Here is an 18,800-nt window from a genome sequence, read left to right on the forward strand (position 1 = left end):
CAGCAGAGAAAAACCACAGTGATAAATATGCTCCGCAGCAGAGAGGAACTTCAGAATAATAAAAAAAAACAGATAAATACTGTGTGTCATGCTGCGTAGTCTCTGCAGGCTTTGGTGAAGCGCTGTGTAGAAGCAGCTCTGTCGGTGCTCCACACTGCTCCCTCTGCTTATAAATGATTTTCTTGCATCATCATCATCCTCATTATGGATGCTACACTGATTTTTCATGTTACAAAGGGAGCCATATAACCGCTTTTATATGGAGACGGTTTCATTGCTTGTATCTAATTTGACATTCCTATATGCTGTGTATTTATAGGGACACCGTTGAACTGTATGTGAGCGAATTATTCATGGAGTCGTTGTTTATATTGTGTGTTCTTAGTGTATGGTTAATGTAACATAGAGCTTGTTTACATCAGATTAACCCGCGGGTGAAGAAAACATCCAGGTACTTACATAAGAGAGAAAGATAGCCAGTGTGTGTGTTGTGTGTTGTGTGTGTGTGTGTGTATGAAATCAGAGTGTGTTATGGCTGCTGGGCTGATGAGGTTTCTACGAACAACAGTCTTTAGCAGTGACCTGTATGAATAATATGAATAAGAAAAACTGAGTGATGCATTATTTATCATACTATGTTTAATAAATAAATCATATAGAGACAGGAAACAATACATATACAATATATCCCCAATAGATCCCCTGTAAATCTTCTATGACTCATCGGCTTCCGCAAATACAAAACACCCTCCTCCCCCGAGTAAACACAGAGAAACCAAATCCTACAAGGTTGGAAGGTGGGTCCAGGTGGGCGTGGCTTGTTTGTTGTGACATCACAAAGCTACAGAAGTCCTGACGCCTTGTTTTGAGGCTCAGTTTCTGAATACAGGCTGTGTGCATTTCTCTGTGGACTGAGGCTTTGATACTTTCACAGTATTAATATAGAAACTAGACCTGCTTTGTAATCAAAAAACACATGGACATCTACCTTTTGACTGGATGGGACCTTTGAAATTATTGAGCTTAGAGCCACTAGATGTTCAAAGTTTTGAAACAAAGTTTGGAAACGTAAGGACCAAAAACTGGTCAAAAATCAAACATTCTCAAGAGAGCTACCAGTCTATTACAGCTTTTCATACTTTCCTTGAGCAATAAAAAACATCCCCTCAATTTGAGGCGGCACTCACTTTAGAAAATGTTTCTACTGAATTTGAGTCATGTTTCTTTTTTTTTCTTTCATTTGATGCACTCTCCACATGAAGTTTGCCATCAGCCTCTAACGACGTGAGTCCATGTTTTCCTTTTTTTCCTGCGTCTTTATTAAAGCACAGTCAGGCTGAGAGCTGTCTCTCCTCGTGCAGCAGTGAGTGATTGCCTTCCCCTGCAATCAGCCACAAATTTTCTCCAAATGAGTTGTAGGAGTTCATCAGGAAGGAGAGGGAGCGGAGCGCAGCTGCTCCTAGTTCAGTTTGTCAAGGATGGGTAGAAAAACTGAAACAAGGGAGGCTGACTTGCACCAAAATTTATTTCTATCTAACTTGTTTATCAGGTGCTTTGCTGCTTGTGGAAAATGTGTAAACTAAAGTGAAAGGGCATTGAAAGCAAGAAAACAACTAAATAAAAATGTTCCCATGTGTACAAGAAGGGACTATTAAATTTTGTGCACTGTATTTTATGTGTTGTGTGTATTTTCATATTTTAATGACCTGCAGTTGTTGTTGTTCTCAATATAGTACACTCACTGCAATAAATATACAATTTCATCCATAAACGCATGTAATCCTGTGGTGTTAAGGACAACTTAAGTAACAAAATACTGATTATTTTTATTATTGATTAATTTGATGATTGTTTTTGACTATGGAATTAATCAGTTGGTCTATAAAAGGTCAGAAAATACACACATAACAGTCTAAAACCCCAAAATATTATATTTACAATGATTAATAATAACATTTGAAAAATAAGAAAAATGCATTTTTAAAAGTTTTGAGTCTCTTGCTTCAGCTGGTGACTTCATATAAATGCGATGTTCATCCTACTGGAGTGAAAAATCCATTCGTTTTCATGATTTCCAGCAAATGTCTGAGACAGCGGGTCTTTGTAGTTTCTGCAGGAGACGCTGCTTTTGTTTGAAACTGCCACAATATCTGCTGCAAGATTTCACATCTCACACGTAAGGTGAAGTAATGTGACAGCAGCAGGTCTGGAAGGTGCTGCTATGACCAAAGTGTGATAGAAGAGATCCAGGACAAGCATGAATGTGTGTGTGTGTGTGTGTAGATATGTGCCAGCTAGCATGGCTATTTATGTGAATTACAAATCTTCCCTGTGGACAGGCAGCTGAGTTCAGAGTGACGACTGATGAATTGACAGACTCTGAATGTTATGGAAATCGAGGGGGTGGGGGCTGACACCCACAGAAATAACATTCATCATCATGTATCCGACCTTGCCTGCTGATTGGCGGCATTTTAAAGGTCCCATATTTTACACACTCTGAACCTCTGTTCTTATTGGCTGACTATTTTCTGAGTGGTCCGATAAAAATATAAACATTCAGAGAAACCAAATCCTGCAAGGTTGGATGATGGGTCTGGGTGGGTGGGGCTTGGGGCGTGGCTGACTGCTTTGTTGTGACATCACAAAGTTCCAGAAGTCCTGACGGCTGGTTTTAAGGCTCATTTTCTGAATACAGGCTGTGTGCATTTCTCTGTGGACTGAGGCTTTGCTACTTTCACTAGACCTGCTTTATAATCATGAAAAACATGACATCCACCTTTATGCAACATGGGACTTTTAATATTCACATTGAGACAATGAATCCCTTGCTGTGTAGATACTAGAAATCAGGATTCAACTCCATGTTTCATGTTGCTGTTACACGTTAATCGTTGCTTTAGGACCGTTTCAGTCAATTAGAAACAATGAATAAATGTTACAGGGATTTACTTATCGTTAACATGGCACATTATTGGCCGGTTGTCAGTCATGTGTTGCTGTATTTGGCCTTTCACCACCAGTAATGACCAGATCTGTCGAAGCGAAGGCCATTCACGCAGGTGTTTCCACTTACTCCGCCTAATTAGACCCGACTGGCTCGCCCGACAGCTGATAAATCACCACACGACAAATCGACACGTTTCCTCTCAGGAGGCTGCCGTCAGACCGTCACCTTCTGTCTGTCCGACAGAGCAGGATGAAAACCACAGCAACACTAACAGTCTGAGCAGCGTGGATACTCCCCTTGTTCCGCTTCATTACTTTGAGGGTCAGCGCTGTCAGAACAGTTTGCATTTGGTCACTGGCACAAATTTGCATGTCAAAACCCACAGAAGTTCAACTTTAAATGAAAAGCGCTGTGCAGACATGCTTCACCTCTGCAGGTAAATCTCCACATTGCAGCAATTCCAATGAAACTAATTGATTTCACTCTGACATTTTGAGGCCACGAATGCTGCTCTGATCCAATACTTACATTTTTACATTCCCAACATTTATTCAACAATATTTCAATAATTTCCCAAGATTTGCTGGCTTTGACACGGCAGAGTTGCATTTCACTTTGGATGCAGATGTACGTGACCAATAAAGATTGATTTGATTAGATTTCATGTCACATCTCAGGACTGATCACACCATTGGTTGTAATAATTGATTTATAATTGTATGATGCAGATTTGCTCCTGTGGGGATAAAAACTATTTTACCTTGAAAGATAAACTTTAGCAAAGGCATTTACTTTTCAGATACTTTAGCTCAGAGCTGGACACTTTGAAATTTTAGAGAAATATAAAATCCTACAGTCTTGGAGTGGTTGTTAAAATATTTACAGGTAAATACAGTAGCTTTCAAAGTGTATAACATGAACACAGCAGTCAGAACATACATCTACAAGATTATCTGATGCATTTCTAACAAACACTTTGCACATTTTTACATCTCACAGTAGTAAAAGTACAGGCGTCATTGAGGTGTTAACTTTCCATCTTCTTCTTGGACAAACCTCATTCCCACATACAGTAACTTGACCTTTGCTGTTGGTAGGTGAGATCACTTTTTAACACCTTGCGGTTCACTTCAGTGGCTCTTTCTGTGCAGCACAGGAGCTGTTTCAGGAGCTGCTGGCTGTTTTCGTCCTCAGCCAATCATCTTTTTCTGCTTTCCTCTCTCAGATTCAGAGGTGGTGTACAGGAACCGAGACGGTCACGTCATCAAGTTCAACTTTGCCTTGAACGAGACGGAAGTCATTCTAAGCAACAACACTTTTGTAAGTTTTTTTTTTTTCTTTTTTGACGATGTTGTGGTTAGCTTTTGTTTTATTGCCTTCTCCACTTGTTACCACAAATCTAATATTTTAGATTTAAAAAATGTAGGAGTGGAGTGTGGTTTCTGCCAAACGTCCCTGAGGGGAATTTGTCCTGCAGTCTGGTGTTACAGACAGTGCACACAGGCTTGAATAACCACTACACTACATAAAAGATGATAATATATATAAAACATATAATATAAATAAGTAAAACACATCCTGAAACCTGCCGCACAAGCTCACATACCACAAGGCTCATATGCATCCACCTGATCTGACACCGCTGCTGTAAAAACTGATCAATACTGACAACTTATTCTTTGATTATTGGGATTTTAGCTGAAAAACATGACTCCTCATAAACTGTCTACAGCATCTTGTGTCTGCATGTTAAAAAAACACTCCATGAAAGACCACAGAGTTGGAGGTGTAGTGTATTGTATGTAGGACAGTGGCCTCCACACTAATCCATAACACAGAGACAGAGCCATTCTCCCCTCGTCTCACTGCTGTGGCTCGATCCCCAGAGGCTGCAAGGAATCAAATAATCATGTCAGAGCTGCCGGCAGCGGCTCGTCACTGTGTTACCTGAATCAGAATATGATAATATCCTGCTCAGGGGGCTGTGCGCTCAGCTGTCTTCACTGCGGGGTGAACTTTGAGGTCATCACTTCAGCTCACCCCACCGAAACTCGCCTGGAGGAGAGCGTTCTGGTGCTTGTGAAATAATATTTCACTGGATGGTCAGATTTGTTTTTCGGCCGACTCAAATAAATGAACATTTACCCACGTGTTTCTTCCAGGAATATGAAATTATGTCATCTCATTATCCTCTAAATGCCGTTACAGTCAAATCCACCCAGCAATGCCAAATTTAGCTGTTTTCTAATTGCATTATTATAATCCTGTTGTAACCTGCTGCTCCATAACACTCATGTACTGTGAAAAATCCTAAACCCTTCATTTTCACTCTGTCACCTTCTCTGTAAAGCACCTCTTTTGGCTCTTCTCCTGCCTTTCCTCTCGTCATTTAGCAGGAATTTTTGCAGAGGTTTTAATGGTTGCATAAGGGGATTCTGTGAGGATTTTAGGCCCTGCAATAACTCTGTGAGCAAAATCAAAAGAGGCAGAGGTGGCCTCGGAGTTAAGAAGCCAATGGTTTGACCCCCTCCGAAAATTTCCAAAAAAAAGAGCAGCTGCAGTCTCTCACTGCCTAGAGACAATTTCAGGCTCTAAAAGAGACTAAATTCGCAAAATTGACCATGATTTGAACAAGAGGATGTGATTTTTAAGGTTTAAGGTGAAGTGGCTCTGGACATTTTTTGAAATATCTATAAAATATCTGTTCATCGCGTCCTCTCCCAGACATATCAGCACTGCTGTGGCTCTCTCGTGGTTTTATGGCCTTTATTCGCTAGATTAGTTTTTGCCTGCTGCTTTTTAAAGCAAGAAATAGCAGCATGACCAATGTTAGCTGACAAAAAAAGCAATCAGAACCTGTCAAATATAAATCATTTCCCTCAAAGATTTGCTCTTTTTTCTTCTCTTCTGTTCAGGAAGTAGGAAGCAGCAAAAATGTCTGTACATTTTTTGCAAAAGACTTAGAAATCTACCTTTATACAAAACCTATAACTTATTTACTTTATCTACTCATCATTTACTTCTTCTTCTTCTAGTGTTTGAGCCAGTTTCTGTGCATTGAAGTACGCTTATGTTTTCTTATGTGTCTAACTATGGGTGTTGCGGCCATTGTGGTCTGTTTCTTTTTTTTTTTGTTAGGTGGCTTTCAAAGTGGCAAAGTACTCGCTCTCTGCAGATCTGAAGTACGCACTCTTCGCTTACGATGTCAAACAGGTGAGTTTCAATTAAAACGCCTCCTCAACACAACACAATAAATCACAATCACGTCAAATTCTTTTGATTTGCCTCCTCACAAACTCACGAGCTGCAACTGGAGCTGTGGATCATCCTCAACATTACCAGCTCTTCCTTTCTCCTCTCTCTTGTTTACTTGCTGGCAGGCTGTCATTTACATTGTGCTCCTGTGCAATACCCAAAGGTGCTGTCACTCACTCATCTGAATGCACACACACACACACACACACACAAACACACACACTCACACAGGCTCTGGCCCTGTTCTTCAGATTTGTGATTTGTGCTTGATTTTATTTTTTGCTCCTTTGTTCTCTGAAGTGAATTTACCTACTGTGTGCATCTTCAAATTAAACTCTGACACTCTGTTTCTCCCTGAAAGCAAATTGCATCACCTGCACTGAACAGGAGTGGATTTGTCCGTTGTGTTTCTGTTTTGTGTTCACCTTTATGTGTGTGGTTTCTTTTGTGCTTCTTGTGCGTTTTGACTCTGTGGTATCATTGGGTTTCTCGGTATATACAGAGGTTTTTTTTTTATGTGTAAACATTCAGTCATCCGCCACAGGGCTTTCTTCTCTCCTCACAGTCAAGGTTTTTGCATTGATTTTTAGATTTGTTTCCAAACAGATGAAACCCGGCTCAGGTTTGGAAACACTGCAGCAGCTGAGAAACCGGAGGAGGACGTGTATGTGTCCTGTAGTGTATTCCTGTAACGATTTCCAGGTCAAAGCCATCTCCTAGTGGGATGTGTGCACCTTTAAAAACACCTCTCTGTATATTTTCTGAACATTTCACTCGTCTTGTCGTCTCCACGTTAAGGCTTAATTGATTGCACTTGTGTTTTAATTGTTGCCGGGGCAACGTGAAATCCCCCCCTGAGTCACAGGTAACACCACATGCTGTGGTTTTTAGAGGCTCTCAATTGAATTTCTTTCAGTTAGTGCACCGCCATGTGTGAAGGGAAGTCAGCTGTGCAGGATGCACGTAGCTCTGTTCATGATCAGGTTTAATTATTTTAAATTCAAGGGAATATCCTAAAGTTTTTATAAATACAAAACATGTCAGCCTTCATTTTGGTGAAATGTGTCTAAAATGATGCACAGTAAATTTGAAGGGATGGTGCAGCATCATATAGCTTTCATGGAGAGCTGGAACAGACTGATACAGAATATATGTATAGTTAAACCCCAAATTATTCTTACCCCTTCAATTTTTTCGTATTATTTATGTTGCAGCCTTTTGCCAAAACAAAAAAAAAAAAACATCCCTCATCAGTCTACAATCAAGGTGCAGAAACATCTCAAAGATGATCAAGAGAAATGGTGTCTGAATAATTCTGTCAATGCAATGTTTCAGTTTTTCATTTTTAATAAATTTGCACAAATTTCTAAAATTCAGTTTTACTTTGTCATGATGGGGAACTGAGTAAAGCTTGATGAAGGAAAAAGGCTTCAACATAACAAAATGTGAAAAAATTAAAGGGGTCTGAATAATTTTGGATTTGACTGTAACTGAACCTGACTTTTCCAACTTTAAAGCTAGTTTCTGGGGGAATAAAATGAAATTTGAAGGTTTGGAGTCATTATCTTTTTATAAATCCTCTTTCACACAATTTAAAGCCGACATGGATTCAGAGCATTTTTAGCAATTGTCTTGCAAATCTAAATATATGTATACACACCTAAAGGCTGAAAGGTGGTGAGTGGTGGTTAATGTGTGAAAATAAGTAATGATACAAGTTGTACACAGGACTCTTGCTCTCTGTCTGTTTACGTGAACCCAGTTTCCATTTCCTTTATCTGTCTTTGTCATTTTCCTGCTGTTGTTAGTTATTAGCTGCTCCAGCGACTGTGTTTCCTCGTGTGGATCTGTCTCGTGCTCGAGGACTTGTAGGCACGAGGTATTATCAGAAATACAGTAGATCAATATTTGCATTATGTGATGGTTTGTGCTGTCGTTGCAGATGTACAGATATTCATACACGGCTTCCTATATTGTTTACAACATCTACACGAGGTAGGCAGCTTCACCTTTACCGGCCGTTTTTTTTCGTTCATGTTTTTAAATGCTCTCTGATGCGTGCATGTGGTGGTGTTCACAAACAGATGGTGGTTGTTGATATACTGTATATGTGTGTTTGTGTGTGTTTGTGTGTGTTTATCAGGGAGGTTTGGGAGCTGAACCCTCCTGAGGTTCAGAACGCGGTGCTCCAACACGCAGCGTGGGGAAGACAAGGGCAGCAGCTGGTAAGGCTGAGTGTATACATGTGTGTGTTTACGTGAGCCATCTTTCTATTGATTTTTTAAATCTCTCTCTCTCCTCGCTTGTGTTTTTATGAATTAAAGCTGCTTCGTCTCAACACATGGATCTGATCCATGACATCTGCTGCTATGATGTGATAGTTCTCAGAGTATAGACTCTGTCTGCGTCCATACTGTGCCTGTGTCTCTCTGTTAGTCTGCTTCCTCAGCCACTGACCTAATTCCTACTGTGATTTTTACATTACATTACACTCAGGGTTCCTCTTACACACATGCGTGAGGACTCCTGCAGCAGAGCTGTTAGCTGAGCTGAGAAAATATGTGTGAAATTATATTTTACAGGTTCTTTTCAGGATCTGACTCAACAGAAAAAAATGTCTTTCATTATAACACGGATATGATTTAGCTCCATATTTTTGATGTTTCGTTTAAACTAGAACTAGACAATTATGTGCAGTCATAAATGAATAAATAAAATTGATAATAACAAGTAGTTTTTACAACAGAGGCCTTTGCAGTTAAAGGTCCTATATTTTACAGTTTAACACTGTTTTAAGTGTGTGTTTGAAGTTTTTATATCCATCTGAAGATATACCCTCACATCTCCTCTCTCAGGCTTCTCTCTGGAGCTCTAGCAACAACAGGTTGGTGAGCCAATTAAAAGAGAGGCTCTCTTCTGGAGCAATGAAGAAGGTTTCAAGGAAATTAGCTGGAAAATACAGGAAGAATTAACCAAGAATACTGAAGGATTATTCCTAAACTGCCATTTTTCCAATTTAATGGATTTTTTTTCCTATTTGCAGCAGGTACCCTAGAGCTTGTTACTGAGAGCAGAAGATAAAATGCTGTCCGTGCAGGAGCAAAATGAATTCAGGTGGACTCAGGATATTGGTTGACATGCAGGACGTGTTGGCCTGATCCTGTTTGGTTTCTACAAATGCAAATGTTAAAACACTGATGGAAGGGAAAGAACAAACACAGTCGTTTGCTGCAGGGTGAGATAAACCAGTGGGTTTAATATGAAAAAGTAAAATCTCGTCAGAGAGGAAATCAAAAAGAGAAACTCGCTTTGCAGCAGAAAGTTAAAGACAAGGAGAAAAAGGCAAAAATCAAATGAAGGAAATTCAAGAACCCAGGGTTATACATGTGTGCAAGTTTGCAATCAATACCCTCAATCTCTCTTCTTTCTCTCCAGATTTACATCTTTGAGAATAACATCTACTACCAGGCAGACGTGAGGAGCATCTCACTGAGAATCACCTCCTCTGGGATGGAGGGAGTCATCTTCAACGGCCTCGCCGACTGGTTGTACGAAGGTGTGTGTCGGCAGAAGCTCCTTCAAGTGGAGACGCAGAAAATATGGGAAAAAAAGAACGTTTTTACTCCTGACTGATGGAAAAGTTAAATTAAAATTACGAAATTCAATCAAGCTTCAGTTTTACATTTATTCATTTAGCAGACACTTTCAACCAAAGTGAGGGACAACACTAAAGACCTTGGTGCATGTATTAAGTACTACATCTATTCAATAAGTGCAAGGACTTCAGGTGTGCACCGAGAGTGCAGAGTTAGTGCAAGTTAGTCATGTTGGGGTTTCTATTTGGAAGATTTTGAGATTTCTCTGAACTGCACAAAGAAACATATTTTGTGATCTTTTGGTGGAGGAAACAGTTTCAAGGCATGATTCAAAGATTTGTCTTTGACATTAAAATGCAGCAGAGCAGAGCAGACAAACTGAGCAGGGTGGTGATGAAAAATCAACAACAAGCCTCTGCAATACATTAAGTCTCTGTGTAAACAAATTCAGTAGTGCACAGAGTTTGTACGGAGAGTGGCAGACTGGGGCAGATGGGAAACATTAAAGAATCATTTCTGTTTGTCTCTTTACTGTGAGATGTGTGTTTTCCCCTTTTTTGATTTACATGGAGATGTTTACAGTGAAGGAAAGAGCAGGATAAGTATTATTGTCCTATTGTAAAATACTTGCTATTTTAGCAAGTATACGAGTAACCAGAAGTAATGCTTTTCCCGATGTTTTTACCCGATTTGAGGCAACATGAAATAATAGGCAACATATTACAGCATCAGAGAGATCAGGACTGTAGACGGTCCTATTTTCTGACCTGGGCCATTAGCACCTCTGTGCTTTGTAGAAGCAGAGAAGGAAGAAAAACAAAGTGTTGAGACAGAAAATGGTTTGATTTTTCTCCTCAGAGGAGATTCTGCACTCACACTTGGCTCACTGGTGGTCGCCGGACGGAGAGCGTCTGGCTTTCCTCACCATCGACGACACCCTGGTGCCCAACATGCCTCTGCCCCAGTTCACCGGCAGCACATACCCCAGAGGACTACAGTACCCGTATCCTATGGTAAGACTGGCCGCTGAATTTTGTGAGCATAAAACCACCTGAAATATCTCTATCTCTATCTCTATCGCTCTCATCCTCTCACTTTATATTCTGCTTTGGATTTGTGGTCTTTGTTTGGGGTTCTGGATGACCTGGGGCAGTTACTGATGTTGCACACGTTGCACAATGAGTCTTAAAATCATGTTGTTATTACAGCAAATGAATGAGATCATCTGCCTTCACAGTTCAGCTTCAGCTGCTTCGGAAACCAGAAGAAAATTACATTGAATTAAGAAGAAAAAAACACTTACACAGCCGGTTGGCATTTTTCTGCTTTTATAGTGCCATAATTATTTTTTTAAAGACACACAATGTCTTGTTTCTGCAGGATTTGTGTGTACAAAATGTACTAAAACCAAATATGCTCTTGACCTGCTTCCTGAAATACTCTGAAGGTCATTTATTTCAGCAGCACTCAACAGAAAGCAGAGCAGAGTTATGCAGCATGGTGCTGCGTGGATTATCAGGTTCACTAATGGAAGTCAGGTCAAGTATTTTCTCCGCGGTTTCAAATGTTTTTTGTGTCCCAGAAAATACAAAAAATTACTCCCATAGCTCACATGGTGTTTTCAGATGGTGAAAACCAAACTGCACTTTTTTTTTAATTGAATCCCACAGAAAATGTAATTTGGGACTAATTATAAGTAAAAGGAAGCAGTGTTCAATTGGTTTACTTCCAAATAATTAATTCCAGTTAAATGACATTAACCTTAAACTTTTAGTCACTGCACAAAATCACATGCAAAAATGTGAAATGTGTCTCAATGCAAGCAAACAGTTTAACATATATAGAGAAAAAATTTTAAATCATAAATGAATAATCACTGGATATTTATTAGGCTTTAAACTAAGTTTTCTCACAAGGAAATGTGTATTTTCGCTATGAATAAGACAAAATCTTCCAAATAAATCATTATTATATATATCTTTGCTTTTTTGTGCTTGAAACCTGATGATGAAAGATGAAAACTGAGACATGACATGGTGCAAACCTTTTACTGTGCATGGGAGATTTAAGTCCCTGCAAGGTTGTAGCTAAAATTATACTGTTATTCAGTACAAATCTGCTTTTATTGCACACACACAGATGTCATCGTGATACAGTATATATATAGTAATAACTTTCTCACAAAGATGTTTTCTTATTTTGAAGGACTGTCTTAAATTCATGAGTTTACTTCCTCAGGCCGGTCAGACAAACCCTGCAGTCAAGTTGTCTGTGGTCAACCTGTTCGGAGCGACACACACTCAGGAGCTGCAGCCTCCCGATCAGCTCAGACACAGGTAACACACACACACACACACACACGTGAAAGCAGTGTTCGCTGCACACAGCACCCCCGGTTTGATTTTCCTCTCTGCACGTCCTCTGCAGAGATTTCTACATCACCATGGTGAAGTGGATCAGTAATACTCACCTCGCTGTGCGGTGGCTCAACCGGCCCCAGAACGCCTCACTGCTGACGGTGTGTGACGCCACCTTAGGAGTCTGTCTGCAGGTGGGTGTTTTGGTGGGTGTTGGGTTGGAAGCTGATGAGATCAGGAAGATATCAACCATGTTGCCTTTTAAATAAAATTCAGGTGGAAGAGCAACACTTCTTTAAAATCTCTGAAGTGATTTAATATGTTCTTCCAGAGGAAGTTGAAAAGTGGATTTCATTTTCTTCTCTTTCTTTCAGAGACATGAGGACTCCTCAGAGACGTGGCTTTCCAGACAGGTAAACGTCTTTCTAATAACACTATTCAACAACAATAAGGTGCTGTTTCCTGCTAACAAACTGTCTTCACACAAGCACAACATATTAAATGACCTGTATCATCCTCACAGCTATATACAGAACTGTGTTCTGTTATTGAGGCAGAATACAGCCCAACTCATTCATGCATAAAGTGTGTCACCTCTGAAGTCTGTGTTTCTCCCCACAGACACAGGAGCCGCTGTTCTCCAAGGACAGGAGTAGGTTTTTCCTCACTCTGCCCGTGAAACAAGGAGGTCAGGGAGACTTCCACCACATCACTATGTTCACCAAGAAGGTGACTCTCCTGTCCTTCCTCTTCATCCTGTCTCTGTCCCTGGCTCTACTTATCTTAGTGCATAAAAATGGCCTTGTAATAAGTCACTTGCGCCCCATTTTGCATCTTAACATCTACCAAGGTTAAGTGATAAACAGTATTTTCTTGATTCCAGTCCTTCAAACTGATTCTCTTTCAGTTACGAAGCGACCAGGACGAAGTCCGCCACCTGACGTCAGGGGACTGGGAGGTGACAAAAATCGTAGCGTACGACGAAACCAACCAGATTGTGTACGTTTCAGTTTTGTTTCTCATTTAAAATACAAATAGAAAACACCTAAAATAGAAATAAATGGGAAAACACTACAACTCCCAGCACCACTTCTGACACTGTTACCTTGAATATTGTTTTAATGCTGTTATTTTTACTGCTAATACTTTTTCTTTTGTCTTTCAACCAATTTTGAAGACATCGCTCACTAAAAAACATATTATTTTTATTTATTATTTATCTATTATTTCACTGTGACACTTTGTTGCCAAGGTGTGATTATAATATTCTCCAAAAATGACTTTTGTGCCTCCGCATCGTGCTGCAGCCTCAAATGAAAAACAGAAGATGGAAGTGAATATTCTCCCACTGCTACTAATTCTTCTCTGTTCTGTATGCAGAGAGAAAAGGGTCCATGTGTGAAAACATGTATTGTGTTGTGTTAAAGCGCTTTGTGCAGCGGCAGGGTTTATGGCTGGCGAGTGAAGGCAGATTAAAAATGGATCCTTGACCTTGTCCTACTTCAGCCGCCCTGCTTTTCTCCACACAGATATTTTCTGAGCACGGAGGAGTCTGCACAACAGAGACACTTATACAGGTAAAACACACTCATACACACACAGGTCAACCACGCTGTCTGTTAAAAGTCTTTCTCCAACTGTTATTTTCCACTTTTGCATATAGTTTGTGTGTGTGTGTGTGCTCAGTAAACACTGTCTCTGTCCTCTGACAGCGTGTCCACCCTTGGCCTGTTTCTTCGGCGATGTCTCACCTGCGGGCTAAAGGAGGAGTGCACGTTTTTTGACGCTGACGCCAACCCTGATGCTCTGCACGCCGTCCTGCACTGTAAAGGTCAGAGAGAAAGACAAAGCACCACATTTATTAACCAAATCCAGATGGAATAAAGTTGTTTCAGTCTTAAAAGCACATCCAGACTTTGGGAAGACTGTACTCCACTCTGTGCCTCTCATGTCTTCACCTCAGAGTCACTGAACAAAGCAGCACAAAGACTCAATTAAAAATAAAAACCTGGCTTCAGAACATGAAGACACTTATAGCTGCTCTGAAGATATTTCCAGAATCCTTGAAGACTCTTGAAACATCAAATGAAATAATTTTCCTTTAGTTGCATGATGAAAAAAAAAAGATTTTAAAGCCTGACAAGAAACATCAATGAATAGAACTGATTTTTTTTTTTTTTGGATTCACAAGCTGTTAAAAGTATATTTAAGGGTTATGGAAATACCAATTAAATAGCTCTAAGTCTTCACCAATTTTTTATTTCTGGTGAAAATGGGATGTTGTGGTTTTATGTCCATTTCTATCAGCTTTGAAACATATTCTACAGGCTTTTTATTTTACAGGTTCTGCAGTCAGTCGCTCATTCAGTAGGTTGGTATTAGGTTCTGTGAATGGGAAACAATGCAACAATGTGTTGACAAAAAACTCTTTACTTTAACTCATGACTATATTATATTATATTATATTGAGAGCTGTTTCCCAATTAATCTTTATCAAGTTTGTCCAGTTTGCATAGGAAATTGGTCAAACTCTGATTAGATATGATCATAACAACTCACCATTGAAGCCCTCAGGGACAAAGTCTGTTACACATGCCATGAAAGGCTTTTGGACAAGGTATGAATGAAACACAAAGCCAGTTTGAAATTGAAAAGCAGGACGAGACCTCAACTTTTCAGTGAGTTGAGTCTGATATATGGTGCCAAAAACTGAATGCTGCCTCTCCAGCTTCAGTTTTTGCTCAGGGTCTCTTCTCTTCTGCCTACTTTTATCGATGGCCTTGTGTTTTGGAAAAATAAGTCAACATTTTAGGTTTGAATTGATCAGAAGCTCCTGTTGCATTTATAAAAACTTTCCATTTGCAGGCCCTGGAGTTCCAGCTCTGCTGCTCCTAAGTTTTGACAACGTGGACTGTGAGTCATCTTTATTATGTTGAATATATGAAACCAGTTTGTGCAGATGTGATGAGATGGAAAATAGTTTGCAGCAATTCAGCGTCATTATTTCATTTGTATGAAAACATTAGCAGCTGTTGGATTTGATGCTGTGCTACACTGACTACATTGGTAATTTGTACATTTCAAGATGTTTAATGTGTTTGTTATCACACGTTTAATGGCCACTATTTGTCTCCATAAAGCAGCTAACAGTCAGTGCTCCTGTGCATGTTTGGTTAGGAAGGAAAACACTTTTCAAAATGTGCAAGAATTGGAAAGAAACAGTGAAAAAGTGCTGATTCATTTGAGCAAATATCTAAGTTTTCTGTTCATAATGTGACATTTACTGACACTCTCAATAATGCTGAGCTACAAGCAAGAATTGAACGGTATTATTCTTTAAAGGAACATGTATTGGAAACCTGCCTTCTGTGTGGATTAGTGGTTATGAAATAAAAATGCAGCGATGACCCTGCATTGCTGAATGAAGTGCTGAATATTTGATGTGAGCTGCTGTGTAGATTGTCTTTATTTCTGCATGACCTCACAGTTCACATTCGCTGCAGTACATGCTATGGCATTTTACTTCCTGCTGATCAGGACACATATGGAAAAAAAAACTGTGATAAAAGGGGGAATTAAACTTCTTTTCCACATTAAACAACATATAAGCTACAAATATGTGACTAGAAGTTTGTGTGTCCTGCTGCTGTTTTGTAGATGGCCGCCATTTCCAGTTTAGGAAATGCATATTTAACCACAGGGTTTTACCCATTGGACAGGTTTAAAAGATATTAAGTGATATTTCTAAGTGCTGTTGGAAAGACGACCAACACAATTCACATCTATTTACAAAAGCTTCAGTTTCCTGTAGCTTGTATTAGTTGTGCTCTTAAGACTCTGCTTGGTCTTTTTAGTCACAAAGAAGTTTCATTTGGGGCTAATGAAAAGCTGTTCCACTCACTGCGATAAATAAATGTGATTTCTTACTTCACAGCGTATTTCATCTTGGAGAACAACTTCCCTCTGCGGGCTGCGCTGGAGACTAAGAGGGCGATTCAGGCTGATATCCGGATCATCACTAATGACAACTTTGGTACAAATCATCTGCACTTAACAGCTGTGCTTGTGTGTGATCTTCACCGGATAATTGAGCAACTTGAAGAACAAATGACACGAGTGTCGATTTGTGTGTCCTTCAGTTAACGTGTCTGTCTCTCCTCTCACAGAGCTGCCTCTGAAGCTCATCTATCCTCCCAACTTCTCTGAATCTTACCTCTACGGCCTTCTCCTCATTGTGTAAGCCCATTCCACTTTGATTACATTTACATTTTTTTCATTTACACTCAGTGCGGCATTGCGAGCTTCAAAGGCCAAATTCATTAAGGACTTTACCTGCAGGCTGTCAAACACATTTTACATGTCAACAGTGCTAATAAATGAAACTAAAAGGATTTTAGATGAGAAAATGTAAATTTAGCATAAAATTTCACACCGTAGCTACATTTTTAATGTCCTGTAATCCTTTTTGTATACACACCATGCAAAACTTTTCTTCTTTCTCTTTATTATTTGAGCTCAAACTGCTATAGTATCATAAATCTGAATTCATCTGGAACTTATGTTAAAGTGCATGTTTGTGTAGGCGTGTCTACAAACTGGATATGAAGGTAGGGGGATAAGGAAAGTTTGCAATACAAATGCTGATAAAACTAATTTGACAAGTAGCCTAAAGACTGCATGAGTCCACACACACACACTGAGGTCCGCCCACAAAGTGCTGCTTGCTTTTTATTAAATCAAATCCCTGCAGCCAGTTGTGGAAGAGTGGAAGCAGGTTAATGCCCATGATGTCAAAAGTCACATATGGATGAAATGTGGGGGCGTCCGCATACTTTTGCTGTATATTGTATTTAATAACCTAACTAACACATCGCAGCAGCCGCAGCCCCTCACGCTGCAGGAGCTGGTGTCCTTCCAGAGCCGAGTGGTCACTTGAATATAATGCACACCCTCTGGCCGGCCACAACAGACAGAGGTGTTCTCATTATATGCGGGCATAACCACACCCTTCAACACAGAGCTGAAACTGGATAAAACGCACAACAATAACACTCATAATCATAATGCTCCATGTCACAGTTACAAAAAGACAAAGCATTTGATTATTATTCAAAGGTCCCATGTTGTATAAAGGTAGATGTCCATGTGCCACGCCCCCATCACAGCCAACCTTGGCCCACCATCCAACCTTGCAGGATTTGGTGTCTCTTAGTGTTTTACATTTTTATTGGATGGCTCAGAAAACCGCCAGCCAATCAGAGGAGAGGCTCCGAGCCTCTCCAGTAAATGTTGATGAAATAAGTGTGTACTTTGGTGTGTGTGTTGGTAGTGGCAGTTCGCTAGGAGACCAGACGGTGACAGAGGAGTTCAGCTTGGATTGGGACTGGGTGCTGGTGGGCTCCGAGCAGGTCATTGTGGCGCGACTTGACGGCAGAGGGTCGGGGTTCAGAGGTCAAAGGTGACGAATGCTCCTATAAATATTCAACATTTTCTTGGTAGCTGTAGTTCCTCTTCTTCCTTAAAGTACTTTTTTTCCAGATTAGATTCTGTGCTACATTCAGGTCTCCACTGATCTTCTCTTCTTTTTGTCACCTCACAGGATTTTACAGCAGGTCCATCTGAGGCTCGGCACAGTGGACGCAGAGGACCAGATAGCAGCTCTTGAGTATGTAACATATGCCTTCACACCCTCTCCCTCCCAGCCTCCATGTGTAATATTGACTTCTGTGAGAATCGACTTTGTGTCTCGGTGTCTGTATCTCTCTCTGATTTCCATTCATTTGGAAAGAAGGGAGTTTTGAGGGTGTTTTTCTTCGACTGCCCATGAAGCTGATAAGAATTTCAGAGATGCCTTCTTTGAACCATTTTGTGGAGAAATGCAGCAGAGTCGGACGTGTCTGAAGCAGCATTTTATTAATGCAGCATATAACATCATTAAAGGAGACAAAAAAAAATTTAGAGAACCTGGCATAATTTCTGAATAATTGCAGGTTTGCCAGTTTGCTGTTTTCTTAAACCGAATGTATGAATTTATTAATCAATTCATCAATCGACGGAAGTTTTCACATGGGAATATTTGCTAATTTTCTTCATCCTCTATGTGAGTAAACTGAATATTTTTGGTTGGCAAGACATTTGATTAAATGCATCTTACATTTTATAAACTAAATGATTAATCAAAAAAATAATTAGATAATAGTTATGTGCTGATATCTGTTTATTTAGGAGGTATTTTAGGCTAAAGAGGAGTTGAGTAGGATTGAACATCTTAATGCATATAGATTTTTATCAGTTACAGTGTGAAAACCTTGAAGGAAATGCAAAAAAAGTTTATTCCATGTGTGTACAGATCATCCGACTGTCGAGTGTTTTCAAGGAAACTGGGTTTTATGTGAGAATTAAAATCACACTCGGTCGTTATCCTGCCTCCACTTCACTGACACAGAATTAAAACAACAAGCAGCAGACAGTGACACACACTGTGCCGTGGAGATCTACCAGGTTTTCTCATTTCTTTTCCCAGCAACCCTCTCTCTCACATGACCAGTCAAGGCATCACAGGAGTGTTGTCAGTAATTCCCTGCAGCTTTAACCTTTGACCTCCTCACTGTTAGTTATCTGTAAATCGAAGCTTCTTTGGAG

The 18,800-nt window shown here is 39.9% G+C and overlaps 1 protein-coding gene across 3 annotated transcripts in view; it reads left to right on the forward strand.

Moving 5' to 3' along the window:
- The window catches only part of LOC139609772 (inactive dipeptidyl peptidase 10-like), a 44,852-nt gene that overhangs the window by 18,398 nt on the left and 7,654 nt on the right, over positions 1 to 18,800 (forward strand). For 2 of the 3 annotated variants that reach the window (XM_071464738.1, XM_071464739.1), the window contains 18 exons: positions 4,176 to 4,270; positions 6,089 to 6,163; positions 8,148 to 8,200; positions 8,349 to 8,430; positions 9,641 to 9,761; positions 10,660 to 10,814; positions 12,040 to 12,137; positions 12,229 to 12,352; positions 12,533 to 12,571; positions 12,780 to 12,887; positions 13,066 to 13,157; positions 13,688 to 13,735; positions 13,871 to 13,989; positions 15,024 to 15,071; positions 16,093 to 16,191; positions 16,325 to 16,394; positions 17,488 to 17,616; positions 17,758 to 17,823. In XM_071464738.1, the coding sequence (XP_071320839.1) occupies positions 4,176 to 4,270; positions 6,089 to 6,163; positions 8,148 to 8,200; positions 8,349 to 8,430; positions 9,641 to 9,761; positions 10,660 to 10,814; positions 12,040 to 12,137; positions 12,229 to 12,352; positions 12,533 to 12,571; positions 12,780 to 12,887; positions 13,066 to 13,157; positions 13,688 to 13,735; positions 13,871 to 13,989; positions 15,024 to 15,071; positions 16,093 to 16,191; positions 16,325 to 16,394; positions 17,488 to 17,616; positions 17,758 to 17,823 (1,621 nt within the window). Of the gene's footprint in view, positions 1 to 2,907; positions 3,387 to 4,175; positions 4,271 to 6,088; positions 6,164 to 8,147; positions 8,201 to 8,348; positions 8,431 to 9,640; positions 9,762 to 10,659; positions 10,815 to 12,039; positions 12,138 to 12,228; positions 12,353 to 12,532; positions 12,572 to 12,779; positions 12,888 to 13,065; positions 13,158 to 13,687; positions 13,736 to 13,870; positions 13,990 to 15,023; positions 15,072 to 16,092; positions 16,192 to 16,324; positions 16,395 to 17,487; positions 17,617 to 17,757; positions 17,824 to 18,800 lie in introns of those variants that run through there. The other variant, XM_071464740.1, reaches the window with a different exon arrangement.

The sequence above is a fragment of the Trachinotus anak genome, unplaced genomic scaffold (genome assembly GCF_046630095.1).
Source record: "Trachinotus anak isolate AG129_WGS33_773 ecotype Australia unplaced genomic scaffold, CSIRO_AGI_Tana_v1 ptg000026l, whole genome shotgun sequence".
Lineage (NCBI taxonomy): Eukaryota > Metazoa > Chordata > Actinopteri > Carangiformes > Carangidae > Trachinotus > Trachinotus anak.